General features: G+C 32.1%; 1 protein-coding gene across 1 annotated transcript; it reads left to right on the top strand.

Annotated features, from left to right (window-relative positions):
- The first annotated feature begins 10,454 nt into the window (after positions 1 to 10,454).
- LOC18035246 (MLO-like protein 6) lies at positions 10,455 to 16,012 on the top strand. Its single transcript, XM_006424552.2, has 15 exons — positions 10,455 to 10,753; positions 10,846 to 10,903; positions 11,050 to 11,315; positions 11,612 to 11,728; positions 11,838 to 11,898; positions 12,037 to 12,125; positions 13,093 to 13,167; positions 13,971 to 14,065; positions 14,182 to 14,231; positions 14,348 to 14,388; positions 14,507 to 14,680; positions 14,809 to 14,844; positions 14,960 to 15,027; positions 15,122 to 15,182; positions 15,263 to 16,012. The coding sequence occupies exons 1-15, from the start codon at positions 10,631 to 10,633 to the stop codon at positions 15,677 to 15,679; spliced, it is 1,731 nt and encodes a 576-aa protein (XP_006424615.1). The 5' UTR covers positions 10,455 to 10,630; the 3' UTR covers positions 15,680 to 16,012.
- The last annotated feature ends 232 nt before the right edge of the window (positions 16,013 to 16,244 follow it).

The following is a 16,244-nucleotide window of genomic DNA, read 5'->3' as shown; positions in this document are numbered from 1 at the left end:
TAAATTTTTATTCTTAATACACAAATTATTCTTCTGAGTCGATGTGGAATATTTTCATCAAGGATAATTAGGATGTGGTCATGTAGAAAATTCGGACAGTGTCATCAAGACCCAATGAAACATTTGACATCATATACCCAATGCATGCTGTTAATTTTTGTCGAAAAATTAGTAAATAATATGTTACGGTGCCGTTGCGGCCACGGTAGATTTATTTTTTCTTGGAAGGTCATGATGTTTGTTTGGGTCCCAACAAAAGTCGCAGCTGGTAGTCTGGTGCGCACTGTCTGATGCCACTCTTATAGACGTAGTCATAATAATTTGCCAGTTAATTTGTTGGATGAAATTAAACGAAGAAAAGTCTCCACAGCATTAGCATTAATTAGATGGCATACGGATGAATATTTAAGTCATTCAAGGGCCGACATTTGTTACAAAATCTTTCATTCTTTTTCCACAATTGACCGATTCAATGTCCCTCCTACGTCCTACTATGTTCCCCCAGAGTAGCTTGGTAAAACATTTTCATTGACCATAATGGCGTACTTCGCTACTTCATTATAATTTAGTTTCTATGAAAATTTAGTAACCAAAGAAATCTAGAATCTAAGTTAAGTGACTAACCAAACAGTAAGATGAACTAGATCTCCGGATATTCTTACAATTACTATTTAGATTCAGTACTAGTCAATAGCTGAACAAAAAGGAATTGAATTGAAAGCTACTTCAAGTTCCTTGAACGGGAAATTTTCAATTAACGTTGAGATGAATCTTTTGGGAGAAATTTTGGGTGTTCATTATTATTGTTTATAAGAATAGTCAAGACAACAATAATGATATAATCACAAATAATTATATAAATATTTTTGTACAAATTGAGTTGGCAGGTTACATGATATGAACGAATTGATTATATAAAATATCACAAGGCCCACATAATTATTTTCAAAATTGCTTTCATTTTTCAACCGATCTATTCTTAACACACATATTACCAACCCAGATTTGTAAACAAGTACTTATATAACCTATTGGTGGTCGTATTATTATCCAAAGATAAATGCAAAAATATGGGAAAATACAAAGGTGCAAATATAACTAATAGAAGTGCCTTGAAGTAGGTGGTTGCTTTGGCATCATTAATCTTTTGGGTACTTTTCGGGTTCAAGTCTGTTTTCTGCCTGATTTTGGACAATTAAATTGCAAGAAATTTAGTAAAAAGACACAGCTGTAACAAAGAATATTAGAAATAAAAACAAAAACAAAATTAAAGATTGATACCAAAAAATAATAATAATAACAATAATAAAACAAAACTTTGTACCTGGACAAAGAGTGGATCAAGGATCCACTTGATTGAATCAACCATCAAGTATGAAACTGAAAGAAGGAAAGTGCACGATGTTTTTAATTTGGCATAGGTATTTTATAAATAAAATTGAAGAGTTTGAATTGAGAGCGGGCAATAGCTCGCTGATTAATGTGTGGGTAAAGAGGCACTCCAATGGGCCGTACCCATATCACTTTTTAAAATTTTAATTGTGTCTGGGCTTGAGGCTCAATTGGATATTAAGTCCGAACAATCTTGGTTTTAGACTATGAGCACCCCTTTACAGTACAGATAAAACCGCTATTCTGAAAGAACTCCATTATTTGATTAGAACACCTACATTTTCGCCAATCCATTCCTAATTTGACCGCTTTGTTCTTTATGAATAAATTTTTTTTTTTGGGAAAAAAAAACTAATATTTCATTAACAAACTAACATTACAAGAGATCTGCAATTTCTGAAAGTAGATCCTTCTGTCAAATACATAGCTCCGATTGACAGAGAGCCATCTTAAGCAACATCGTGAGGCCCGAGTAATTCAACATGGAATCCTCGGTAATTTGGTGGAGTCAAGCATGCATATGTATTAGATTTAATATAATTTTACGGAAGCTACTATAACGTTGATATATTTATTATTTTTACAATATTGTTCATTAATATATTTTTTTGTTTTGGTACACATCTAGACTGTAAAATGAAAGTTAATTAGCCGTTGAATTAATACTTTTTATATTAAATTAAGCCACAAATCAACTTGATGTAGATAGAAAAATAAAGTTACTACTCAATTAAGACCAATTAAATTTTTAGGATTTTTTTTTATGAAAGTGTCCAATTTTAATGATAAATTATAAAATCAATCAATATGATTAATAAGATTCAATAGAGTAGTGCTACACATCTCAAATTTTCTATCCCAACAAATATCTCACGTGATATTTATCAACTAATTGGTGAAGATAATACAATTAATTCATTTGAATCTTGTAATTAATTACCAACTAATAAATGAATGACATATCTTTTGAAATAAATTTTAGGATAAAAAATTTAAAATGCCTATCATTACTCGATTTATCATGACGAAGGCTTGAATGTACAATAAATATATGACTATACAAAGAAGCATTTCTAATCTTTAGCTACACATCGTTTTGCAATCCACGACAGAAGTAGGTAAAGCACACTAATCATGATGAATGAAGAGAAAATTGTGACCAAGGGCAGACCCAGAACTTAATATTACCCTGGACTAAATTTTAAAATTTATATATTGAAGCGAATATAAAAATTTATAAGTAGACAGAAGTACATTAAATAAGGAGGAACACCAAAACCTTATCCCTCTAAATATGTACTCAAATATGAAAACACTATTTGTCAATTATAGAATCTGATGTTGCAGCTTATAATAACATGTAATTATATAAGGATTAAAAAATCAATTAAGAATTTCAAATTAAATAGATCAACATATTTAATTACAATCAATTAAGAATTGCAAGTAAAACTTTTTATGTTTGAAGTGAAGTACTAAATTACCAGACTTAATAAATTAAATAATTAAAATTTATCCATCATTTCAAATTTGTAAAAGTATTATTAGTCAAAAGTTTCAATATTAAACTAAAATAAATTCAACAAAAAAGTATTTGGGTGCAGTTGTTTCTAAGGGTGGGTAAATAACCCGACCTGACTCAAAAAATTTGGGTTCAGATCAAATTTGGATGAAGGCTTTAATTTGATCGAGTTGGATTTTGGCCAACAAACCCAATCCGATTCGAAAATCCAAAAAAATCAAAGTCAAAACAAACATAAATCTTCAATCCAATATGATCCGATTTGAATATGTTCAGATCGGATTGGATCGGATCACATGTTCGGGTTATATTTTTTCCAACCCGTTTAACCCGAAAACCGATCGGGTTGATCCGAACCCGATCCAAACCCGAATTTGCCCATCCTTAGTTGTTTCTTTGTCAGGTGCTTTGTCTTTTTTTTTAAAGAACTAGCTGTTGATGATTCTTCTATAAAAAAACTACTTAAAATACTCAAATTTTATTTTCTAACTTGTCCCATTGGTTAATATAACTAATAAATAAAATCTGAAAATTCACATAAAAATTTTATGAAAATATTAATAATTGTTACTATATGTTGTTTCTGTAAGTACTTTTAACACTAGTGACGATGTTATATTACATTGATATATTTTTTTTCAATTAGAAGTCTTTTAAAATAAATTAAAGCAATAATAAAATTTTAGCTCCCTAATGTTTTCAATCTATTCAATAAATATATAATTTAATCATTTTATAAAATAAGTCACTAATTTCAATTGGAAATAATATAATTGAATTAGGGGCATATTTATAAATAAAATAAAAACTCTATTGTTATGTAAAATTGATGAAAACATAAGGGTAATTGTGTTGGGGACATATTTGAATATAAAATAAAAACTCTTTTGTTACACTAAATTGATGAAAACATAAGGGTAGTTGAGTTAGAGACATATTTTAATATAAAATAAAAACTCTTTTGTTATACTAAACTGATGTACTAAACTGATGAAAATATAAGGGTAATTGAGTTAGGGACGTATTTGAATGTAAAATAAAAATTCGATTGTTATACTAAATTGATGAAAACGTAAGGGATATAAACGATTTTTTTCTAAATTAATGGGGCTACAGCCCGGTGTAGCCCACGGTCCGCCTTAAATCGGTCTATGATTAAAAATTAAAAAAGTTGTCACACTCCAGAGTGAATTTCGTGTTGATCTGACCAGCATGTTATGCTTTAAGGTTTAAATTAGAAATCTTATTAAAACCCCAACAAAAAAAAAAAAAAAAAAATTACATTCGAAATTATGCTTTAACTGAATGCAGAAAAGGTGTAACAATATTGGAAGAACATTCCTGAAATATCTAGATTGAGGTTTCATTTTTCTTCATGACAAGCGACAGAAACTACAAAATTTCTTCTTAGTTAATAATTAGATACTGTTGTGAAACGTGCGCATGTGGATTCATCCCACCACCACTCGAGACTTTGAATTGTGTGTTTCATGATCACGGCTCTTCTATCGTAACATGTGTCTCAAGCTGTGTGCTTGAAATTGACGCCCATATTTAACCGGACCAACTAATAATAATAATAATAATAATAATAATAAAATGATACATATGTAAGTTTATTTCAAGAGTGATGATATATCTATAAATTTATTTTGTATAAATTAATTTAACATTAGTTTATTGGTTGAATAAAAATATAAAATAATAAAAATAAATTATGTGGACCAAGAGATATTTAATCCAATCAACTCAATCATGCCACATTAGTTTATACAAAAAGAATTTATACAAGAGTTTGTAGTTATAACATTACTCTTTATTTTAAATAGAGTTCTGCTATAAGTTTAATTCAAATTTAAGAACTATAAAAAAATCTTATGGTTGATTTTTATTAGTTTCATGAGTTTCTACATAACTAAATGTAGTGTATTTAAAATAGGTTTATGAGAAACAAGAGAAATATGTATAATCTGCATAGAGAAATCTATTAAATATACGGGTGTGTGAAAATAAGAAAAATGTAATTGACAATGACATAATTTTATATTCGGTATAAAAAAATATATCATTGACGTAATGCTGAATACACGAATACCAACATGTGTCTGCGTTGGCTTTTCGCTGATAATCCAACCAATAATGGATGGTCGTAGTGTATATTTATTGCATGATCACCGTCCATTTTCTAATTAATATCTTCCAATTGGGTAGATAGCATTCAATATGTAAATCATAAACATTCCTAACGTTCAGAGACAATGAGAAATGCGATTGCAGGAGACACAGAGCTTTTACCAGATCTCTCAGATTGGCTTGTTAATCCATCTTCGTTCGAGTCTCCTTTCAGTTTTGCTTATTTACTTTATTTGCATAAACATTTGATTACTTCTCTATTTAGATCCACATCCGTTCCAAAACTTTAATTATGCTTCATCCCGTTGGCATGCGTGCATGCATATTCAAAACAAATGGGCTACCAATACACGGGTTACTTTAATGGTCAACAAAAAGTCTTTTCACAAATTACCACTGGCGTGCAATGTGGATCGGACCAATGATTAGTTTTACTCGATGAAGGGTCAACCGAATGGTTCGCGGGTTTTGCATGCCAAAAAAAAAAAAAAAAAAAAAACACATCATAAAGGGTTATTTATCATGGGTTTAGGTGTTTTAACTTAATTTTTCGACTTAAAATTTTAATATATAAATTTTAAATCATTGATTTCAAGAAATTTAACGGTGAATGATTAATTATTTTAATGTTATTTTGAATTTCAATATAGATTGTTTGAAATTAATTGTTCAAAATTTGTGTGCAACGTTTTAAGTAAAGAAATTTAGGTTAAAAGAATCCCATCCATTTATTCAAAGCTTGTGAGGACATTTTTGTATCCCATGGGAATGCAAGTTGAGTTGGGTAGCTCTTAATGCAAAGGCCCATTTTTAGCTTTCTTTTTCTTCTTTTTCTTTTGCGGTAGTATTTTAAAATTAAAAAAAAAAAAGAAAAATTAATTAATGAGCTGAAATAACTAAAAATAAAGCAGAAATATAATACTTCATAGTCCATAACACTAACATAAAGTTCTAAAACAAATCCAAAAGTTCAAAACCTTGGTAAAACATTAAACATTAGTTTGGGTTGAATGAACTTTACTAATCCAACACAAATTACAAGAATCTTTGCCCATCCCTACACGAGAAAACATATCTCATGATTTTTGAATTAAAATTTATCATTGGACAAGTAATTCAAAATCAACTAGCAATCTAAACATGGCGCTGTAATAGTAATCCCATAAATTAATCCAATCCCTCCCTCTGATCTTGTCTTCTAAATGTGGCCAAGGTGTTACCTTGTTTATTAAAAACAAAATACTCCTTACTAGACATATACTATCCCCATTGTACTATTAATGAAAATTAGGCAGCACTATTATTACTCAAAATACAATACGACTGGTTATAGTCATTTTTTTTCACAAATTGAAATCAATTTCTATTAGTAAGAATGTTGAAAATGTTTGGGGAATAAATAGGATATTGAAAATAAAGCGCCACGTGTCTACGAGAAAGTTTTGGTGATTGAAAGTTACCCTTATAGGGTACCCAACCTATACCGAGTATATTATTCAAATAAACTGATACGCGGGATACGCCACGGCAGACGACAGAGTTAAGAAATTGAAGAAAACATCAAAAAATGACCATCACACGTGATGTCCCAATAGAATATTTGATTTGATTTCATCAAATCAAGAATATTTTGTCAGGAAAAAAGAGAACCGACTGCAATGTCTGCAAAAAATCATAAGCAACCCACAAAAGACAGTGGTCCTTAGCTGCCACGATTACCAATGTACAGATAGCCTATGTAAAAGGAACCTTGGACTACCTACAGTGTATGCCATGTGCACTCAACAACAGCGCTTGCCAAAAAACCGCCTCCTTACTCTCCAAGCATGCTCCTAACAGCTCAAAAACTGCCATAATGGTAAAAGGACGTGAGAATTTCAGAAAGGACAATAAAATCTCTAATAAAAATGTGCCACGTGGTAATGTATTAAGACTGTACTATATAAAAGCAAAAAAAAAAAATTCTATCCCGCGAACACTCTAATATTCATCACAAAAACACACACAAAACTAGAGGGCTGTGGTCTTCTTCAACCTCCAGCCATCGCAATTTGCAGAGGGCTTGCAAGCTCTCATCGCCTACAAAGTTCAAATAGCTGACTTGAGCGCTGGAGTGTAGTCACCGGCCATCGCCGGTTCCATCTCTAACCTCATTTCCTTGTTTTGCAGATTTAGAGGGATTCTGTCAAGTTTTCCTACTCCATTTCAGACCTCTTGCTGCTGCCATCTTAGTCCTCTTATTCTCTAGCTCCTTTAATTTCAAAACTAGCCTATACATCACGACCCAGTGAAATACCCCAAACCCCCTAAAACAAATTTATTGTTTTGGTGAGATTTTACCCGTCTTCCTTGTAAACCAAAATCCAGTAAAAACAACGTATGTGTAAGATATTTATATTGTTCAATGTACCAAATAAGGTATTTCTTCTTCTTTTTTTTTTTTTTTTGTAATCTATTGCTGTCAATACTACAATGATAAGTTTTTTTTTTTTTTTAACATTTAATAAGAGTACTACACGCACGCACGCGTATGTAAGACAATTTCAAATTATCCAAGACTTTCTCTCGTCTGAAAGTATATATCCTTTTTTTAACAACCAACCATATTCTCCACGTCTATCCACAAATTATCAAATTAATATGAGGGGCCAATCAAATTGACCCAAACCAAACCACATACAAGCAGCATGTACACGGCTCATGCTCCCTTTTAAGGAAAAATCTTCGGCAATGGTGATCAAAATGGTTAATTTGTTTAATCCGGATGGCTCCCAAAGTGAATTGCTTTCGAGATAGCTTTCCGGAACTCAGTTATTCAAGCCCTGGACCAATTAGAGTGAGGGTCACACCCAATGCATTTCATTCGTTGGCTCGGAGAAAATCATAGAGCTTTAGAAGACAAGTGAGGTAAGGAATTAAGTTGCTATAAACCTGAGATTGCAATAATGCCAACACATCAGGTCCATGTCACATAATCAAATAGCTCGTTGAATATGCGAGTTACTTAATAATCTTAACCTTATCATAAAAATTAACAAAACTCGTGGCACGTATATAGAATTATCAAGTCCTTTCATAATAATTATCAGAAAAACAAAAATGGAGTCATTTTATTTGGATAGGACGTGCAGGGTGGGATGGATCCCTATGGTTTTATATTTGATTTTTGAATTACGCTCATAATTAACCACTACACCACTGATTAAGTTTAAGTCAATTGATTTCTACAATTTTCTAATTATATCATTAATAAAATTGTCATGTAGTTTTTTTTTAAAAGTTAAGTGTTTTCAAAGATTGAACGTCACAAAATATTGCCTGCGGTTTGATGATCCATTTTGTTTTTTGTTTTTCAATTTTCAAAATAGAATTTTCCATATTAGTCATAACAAACGTACGGTACGACTAAAACGCCTAAACTAAAACGCACTCTGATGTGAATATGAACCTAGACACGAAGAACAGACGCAGACAAAGCTTGTATGATTCGAATAGCCATCGGTTTCTCGGCCAATCTTGAGTAGTTTAATTTTGAATGACATATCCATGTGGTCAATAATAATATTTGAGCCACTAAACTTTTGCCAAAGAAAGGAACTTTTAAATAAAAAACTATTTGAATAATGAAACTCTTTTAGGCATGCATGCATGCAGCTCAATCATTGGTTGGACATTTTTGACTAACTATGTTCATATAATAATTAACCTTATGATAAATTAGGTATAAAATGTAAAACAATTAATTTGGACATATTTTTTTACCTTTAGATATATTCGACCGTTACCTTTTACATATATATATATTTTCTTCCCCACCACACCCCCCCCCCCCCCGGCACCATATATATTATTTTATAAGCTCCCGTATCAATTATGTTGGCAGCAGAACTGGTTTCTTCAACCAGGAATTGATCAGTTCAAATCTTTGAAAGTCTGTGAAAAAAAAAACTTTGAAAATAAACAAAATTAGTTTAAAAGGGGATGATTTTAAAATCTAAAATTAAAAACATAACATGAAAGTCAGTGAGTGTCAGTCAAAAATTTCTCCTGTAGATTAATTTTCGCCGACCATATTGTACATAAGGTTATAATTTGCTTAATCATTGCCTTATTGAGGTTGATTGGTGATATAATGTCGCCAAATTTTGTTAAAAGCCTAAGAATAGACTCCAATTTTCATTTATAGCAAGATGGTGGTTTAGAACAATCAACTAAATGAAAATTTGGAAAATATATCTCAATAAGTGAGAACTCAGGTGTGAACAAAGGACAAATTCCTACACTTAACATCTACATTAATTGTAGAGTACCAGAAAGAAAATAAAATTTTCTATTTTAAACACCTTCTTATTGGTTTAGGAAAAGAGATAAAATGTCCTACACCTAACATCGCTAGGTTTAGATTATGAAAAAAAAAATTTGTCTCTTAAACAAATATCAACTTGCAGTGTTACTTTTGTGAGTACATGCATGTGGGTCGATGCAGTAATGCTAGTTACCAAAATAAAAAATAAAAAATTGTCGAGATGGATTTCATTAATTGGCTGTTGATATGATTTAATTTACTACCTTCAACATTTAAAAATTAGTTATTTCCCACATGACATGACACCCTCATAAAAATAAAATTTTTTAGGGTATTTATTTACAAAAGTATATCGTTACTCTGATAGTCTTGATAAGATCTGCAGATCGTATCAATCTCTAAAACTTACTAACTGGTATCTAAACAATGAATTGTCCAAATGCCTGAGTTGGCAAGTATGTGTCACCATGTGCCGAAAATGTGTTCTTTATTCATATTTTTTTCACATGTTTCATTATTTGCATATATAATAAACATGACAAGAAGATTACGATCAAAATAATTGGAGGATTAATCCAATAAAATATTGTATACATCATTTCACGATATATACATAGAAAAGCTCAAATAATTCGTCGAGTCTCGTGGGAATACATGAAAAATAAAAAAATATATGGAATGTATAAATTTTTTTGTTTTTGGATCACGGAACTAGGAACTGCATCTGAACACGCTCGATCAATTCTCAGCCGTACGATTATCTCCATGCAAACGGTATTTTAAAAATTTTCAAATTACTAAACAAGACGAGAAGATTGACTTGTCCAATCAAACTTCAAAGGGGTTGACTCAGTGAAGTGATTCACCGCGGCTAACATTTAAGTTATAAAAAATCTGCTGAGGAAAAGAATCCACACCCGTTTCAATTGGTCAAAGAAAAAATCAACATACATATTAAAAACATTTTACGCAAATTCGAGTCTTCTGTCACCCTTTATCTCACGCGTTTAAAAGTCAAGACGTCCCACTTGCGTGGCTCCTTCATTTCGTCTTTTCTATCAAGTTGCGTCAACAACTTTATTCCCCATTAGCAAAAGCTTTAGTATGTATATACAAATTAACGCATCCTTTTTTGCACTCAGTGTTCGTTCTTTCCTTCTCCCCCTCAGTCCCTCACAGACCTGAGTCATCAGAGAATCTGACTGTTATTAATTAGATTAATAAGAAATTCTCGAGAGTCTCATTGATAATATTTCGCAGACTGGAGAGTTGATTATATGGCCGGAGCTAGCGGAGGAAGATCTTTGGAGGAGACGCCGACATGGGCCGTTGCGGTCGTTTGTTTTGTTTTGGTTACGATTTCAATAATTATCGAGCACATAATCCATCTTATCGGAAAGGTGAGTGATTTTTAACTCTTTACGAACACTTATGAGCTTCGTTTTTGTGAGTGATTTTGTACTCAACTTTGGAAACTCTTTCACCTTTGCAGTGGCTGACAAAGAAACACAAGAGAGCTTTATACGAAGCACTCGAAAAGATCAAATCAGGTGCATGTAGAAGAACTTCATCATTTTAATTACTTATTGATAATTAATATATATATATATATATATATATGTATGTATGTACAGTTAATATTATAACCAAAGTGCAAGCTTCTTAACAATTTTTTTAATTCTTTTTGGGTGTGTAGAGTTGATGCTACTGGGGTTCATATCGTTGCTACTAACAGTAGCAGGTAGTTGGATATCAAAAATATGCATACCAGAAAGTGTAGCAAATACATGGCATCCATGCGATAAGGAAAGAGAAGCAGAGCTAAACAATGAGAAGGAGACTACTGAACAAGAAACGACAGAACACGAAAACCGCCGGAGGCTTCTGGCGGCGGTGGCCGCCTCGGGTGGAAGTATCCGAAGAGCTTTGGCGGCGGGATCAACAACCGACAAATGTTCCAAGGTATGCTTTGACCAGTATATATCTATAAATAATATATTATATTCCATCAATAGGCAATGCGATTAATATGTTGCGTAAATTCTCCATAACTTGATCTTGTCCTGTGTGAAGGCAAAAGTTTAAAGATTCTTTTGTTCAACGAGCTTTTTCCTTAAGATTTTTTCATTTGAAACTTCAATCCTCTGATTTATTTTGGTATTATAAATAATAATAAGTCGGCCACATACAAATCTTGATATGTAATAATTACAATTTAGATTTTTACTAAATTGCACGTAAATTTCAACAATTGGCAGGGCAAAGTTCCATTTGTGTCTGAGGACGGTCTCCATCAACTCCATATTTTCATCTTTGTCTTAGCACTTTTCCATGTCCTTTACAGTATCCTTACAATGGCCTTGAGCAGAGCCAAGGTAATTAAATTCTAATTTCTCCGCAAACGTCACCTCTCTCAGCTCCCCCATTCTCATTCTTTATTTATTTATTTATTTTTGGCTAATTTGTTGGCTAATCAACACCCAGATGAAGAAGTGGAAGAAATGGGAAAAGGAAACAAGAACCATTGAGTATCAGTTCTCTCACGGTTAGTCCAATTAATTTGCCGAAAAAATTGAACATCTGCTTTTTACAACTTGAGCTCAAAGGTACATTTTGTTCAGAAAAAAATATATTATATCTAAACTAAACGCTGACATTGATATTTCGTTGATTTTATTTACAGATCCTGAGAGGTTCAGATTTGCAAGAGAGACATCGTTTGGCAGGAGGCATTTGAGTTCGTGGACCAAGACACCTGTCCTCATTTGGATAGTAAGAAACTCTCTTTCATTTCTTTCTTGTTATCAATATTTTACTGGATAGCATGCATGCATAAGAGTGTTTAATTCAATGAAGTTCATTGGCACAAGCTACCTTTAAAAAAATATTGACATGTGCAAGTTTGCAAATTGTTACCAAATTAAGCAATATTTACTTCACCAATCCCTTTCATCATTAATTATTATTAGAACCTAGAACAGCTTATGAGCTATATTATTCAATCTGATCAACTATCAATTGCCCAAAATTTAATGCATACGATAACTCGAGAGATTAGTTTCGTGATAGCCACTATCAAACAAATTTTATTACCAAAAAGTTCTTGTTTGTTTCTTCAATAACTCCCTTAACTTTTCAAACTTGACCATCAAATATCCAAATTTGTTAACCCACTTTTATATATGATTTGAAAAAGTAGGGCAAAAAAGGCTCATACACCTCTAATATTTGCTAAAACATACATATAAATTCTCTTGGTTTTAAAAATAGGCACTTGAAAAAATAAATTATATGAGACAAAATATTTAATTAGGTGGATGACACTTTTGTTCATATCCAAAGTGTACAGATTTTTCAAACTTTTTCTAAAGGTTTTTCAATTAATTAGATATTATTTTCTTTGATGGGTATAGGACCACGTGGGGCTTATAATCAGTCAATTTTATTAATTTCATATTCGTTAGAAATTTTGTTCATAAATTAATGAAGGTCGATGGCGGTCCTAACATGGCTGCTTATATTACGACTGCACCAGAAACCATATAATTTCCGCCCAAAAAAAAAAAAAAAAGGAATTGAAATGACTTTTGACTTCTGACTTTTATTCATAAAAAAACTGAAGCATTTTCACGTCTATTCATTCCTTTTATTTATTTTTGTATTTGTGCGAACTCAATTGAGGGAATAATCTTGTTCACATTGTTTCGAATTTTCTTGATTTGTAATTTATTTTTTTCAGGTTTGTTTCTTCAGGCAATTTGTTCGGTCGGTTCCCAAGGTTGATTACTTAACTCTCAGGCATGGATTTGTCACGGTAATTTTCTTGTGTTTTCAAAGTTTGGCAATTTCAATCAAATATTATTAATTTTGTCAACTATTTTTTCCTTGAATTATTAATATTTTCAGTTAGATATACAAAGAGCTTTGAATAATTCTGATGGAGATGCATGTAAAATGGTTGGATTAATTAAGACCCAAAATGGTTTTCGGACTCAGGAGCATAGATTACGGGGGTTGATTAAAAGAATTTTAATCCAATTTGAAGAGATTTGGATATTCTAATTGTTCATTAGAGCATATTTGAAAGTATCAGAAACTCAAATTTTTTTATTTTAAAAAGTTCTCATCTTGTCGAGTTGTGTTGTTGATTATTCTTTTTTAAATTATTATTAAAACACTCTGTTTAATGATCTAGTTTCTTTGACTTTTGGTTTCCAAGGCTCCCAAGAGTAGTTTTTACTACCAACTATAGGTACTTTGTTTGTTTTAAATATGACCAAATATTTTTTAATTGTTTCTCTTAGAAAAGACTTGGACTACACTAAGGAAAAAAAAAAGAAAAGAAAAAGTAATAACATATTCTTTAAACTTCAACTTCTTATAGACCTTAGTTGAGTTCGCCCATGAATTTAACCTGATAATCGATTAATAATAATTCAATGAATGACTGGTAAGAACTCATAGCCTCTATTTGCCAAATGTCCAACTACCTTGTTTAATTAGTTCTTGCAATTTACAAATTAAATCTGTGTTCATTGTCCACAATTCAATCTGTCAAATGTATGTTGAAACTTATGGAAGTCGTTTTTTTTGTTGTCAATAATTTTGAATTTTCAGGCACATTTGGCACCACAAAGCCATACCCAATTTAACTTCCAAAAATACATCAATAGGTCACTGGAAGAGGATTTCAAGGTGGTTGTGGGAATCAGGTCAGTACATTTAGTTGTAAACCTTCTTATTTATTTAGTAGTGATGCACATCTTAATTGCAAATTCCACATTATAAACGAACTTAACCCTTTTTATTGCTTTAATTTCAATTTCAGTCCATTAATCTGGTTCTTCGCAGTGGTGTTTCTGCTTTTCAACACTCATGGTGAGTAAATTATATTTTCAAATAATACTCATTTATGTTCCATGTGTTTTATTTTTATATCCAATACTAACCGAACAAACTGACTAATATTTCATCTTACAATTCTTTCTGTACAGGCTGGTATGCTTATCTATGGCTACCCTTTATCCCATTAATTGTAAGCACATATAATTAAGTTAATTATCTTTCCAAACTTTTATACATCCTTAATCAGCCTACCCTTTTTATTAGTTAACAGCGGGATTATTAATCAACGGCTGATGATAAATTTGCAGGTGATCTTGCTGGTGGGAACCAAGCTGCAAGTGATCATAACCAAAATGGGAATTAGAATTCAAGAAAGAGGAGAAGTTCTAAAGGGAGTTCCAGTAGTTCAGCTTGGTGATGACCTGTTTTGGTTCAGTCAGCCTCGCCTCATTCTTTATCTCATCAACTTTGTTCTCTTTCAGGTACCTATTTAACTTGTTTCTCTTTACACCCACCTCATGAAACTATAGTCAATTGGTCAGTGTTTACTTATTTCCATTGAGTAAGGAAGAAACTTTTGTGACATCTCTTTTTGGTTTTTTCATCGCAGAACGCCTTTCAGCTAGCTTTCTTTGCATGGAGTTGGGTAAGCTCCTCTGGATTTTGTTTTTCACTTATCATCATTTTCTTTTTAAATAGAATGATAGTCATGAAGCTCTATATTTATTTGTTTATTCATTTATTTATTTTATTTTTTTCAGTTTGAGTTCGGGATCGAATCTTGTTTCCATGAGCATACAGAGGACATAGTCATCAGAATCACAATGGGGTAATTAAATTTGCTTTCTAATTAATTATTGAATTAATAATTAACCAAATTGCTGGCAGACATGCTTAATTATTGTTGATTAAATTTTTCTCAGGGTCCTCATTCAGATACTTTGCAGCTATGTCACTCTCCCACTCTATGCCCTGGTAACTCAGGTATGTACAAGTAAGCTACTTCGTAATTATTTGCAATGTTGTAATAATATATTATGAATGACACAATTATTGATTAACAGATGGGTTCAAATATGAAACCAACCATATTCAACGAAAGAGTAGCAGCAGCTCTAAAGAATTGGCATCATACAGCCAAAAAACACATTAAACAAAACAAAGGGTCTGTGACACCTTTGTCCAGCAGGCCATCCACCCCATCCTACAACATGTCTCCGGTGCACCTCCTCCGCCATTACCGGGGCGAAATGGACAGCGTCCAGACGTCACCGAGAAGATCCATGGAGCAGTATTTGGACTCCGAGTCACCGTCTCCGTCGCACACGTTCCACGGCGAAGGCTCATCGCCACACCACATTGAACAAGGTTTCTACATAGAATATAACAAGGGTGCAAATGACCCGGGGCCTAGCCAACAACATGAGATCGATATTGTAACAACGAAAGAATTTTCGTTTGATAAGAGGACAATTACATAATTAAGCAAAATATTGCGGGATTCAGTTTCATGAAATTAATTAATTATACATAAGAGCAACTTAATTTCAGGGCCTAGGCCAAAGGGTGACGAGTCTTCGAATGTGTTTCATCACCTTGTAAAGAAAAGTTCTTTTGCTCTTGGGATGGTTTGGCGGTACGTCATGAAGATTGGTACTCAAGGAGCTCTGCAATTGTTTATTTGCATATGTACTTAATTTTTTTTTTTTTTGTACAATTTGTAATTTTGTATTAATAGTAGTGTAAGTAGTGGCTTTGTGTTTCAATTATTACTCCCATGGTTAGTCAATATACGATATGGAGACTTGTAATTCTACTCCGTAAACAAAAGTTTAAGTGAAGCGCGTTGCACTTTTGTAGACAGAGGCCGCTCTTTTTACAATATTCAAACAAACTTCAATGCGAAGCAGTAGAGTTGGAATTTTTTTTTTTATAATTTAATTCATTAGTAAAATATTGAGAGGTCGTTGGAATGCAAAATTAACCTAGAATCATCTAATCCTTTTAATTATTAGAATCTCTTTGAATTATAAATAGTGATAAAAT

The sequence above is a fragment of the Citrus clementina genome, unplaced genomic scaffold (genome assembly GCF_000493195.1).
Source record: "Citrus clementina cultivar Clemenules unplaced genomic scaffold, Citrus_clementina_v1.0 scaffold_8, whole genome shotgun sequence".
NCBI classification, from domain to species: domain Eukaryota; kingdom Viridiplantae; phylum Streptophyta; class Magnoliopsida; order Sapindales; family Rutaceae; genus Citrus; species Citrus x clementina.
This window is presented reverse-complemented; position numbering and strand designations above follow the sequence as displayed.

What these genes read in the sequence shown, in the direction of transcription:
- LOC18035246 (XM_006424552.2), top strand. Translation starts at nt 10,631, where the DNA reads ATGGCCGGAGCTAGCGGAGGAAGATCTTTGGAGGAGACGCCGACATGG. An exon ending in TAATCCATCTTATCGGAAAG is followed by an intron (nt 10,754 to 10,845) that starts GTGAGTGATTTT and finishes TCACCTTTGCAG; the next exon opens with TGGCTGACAAAGAAACACAA. An exon ending in TGGCCTTGAGCAGAGCCAAG is followed by an intron (nt 11,729 to 11,837) that starts GTAATTAAATTC and finishes ATCAACACCCAG; the next exon opens with ATGAAGAAGTGGAAGAAATG.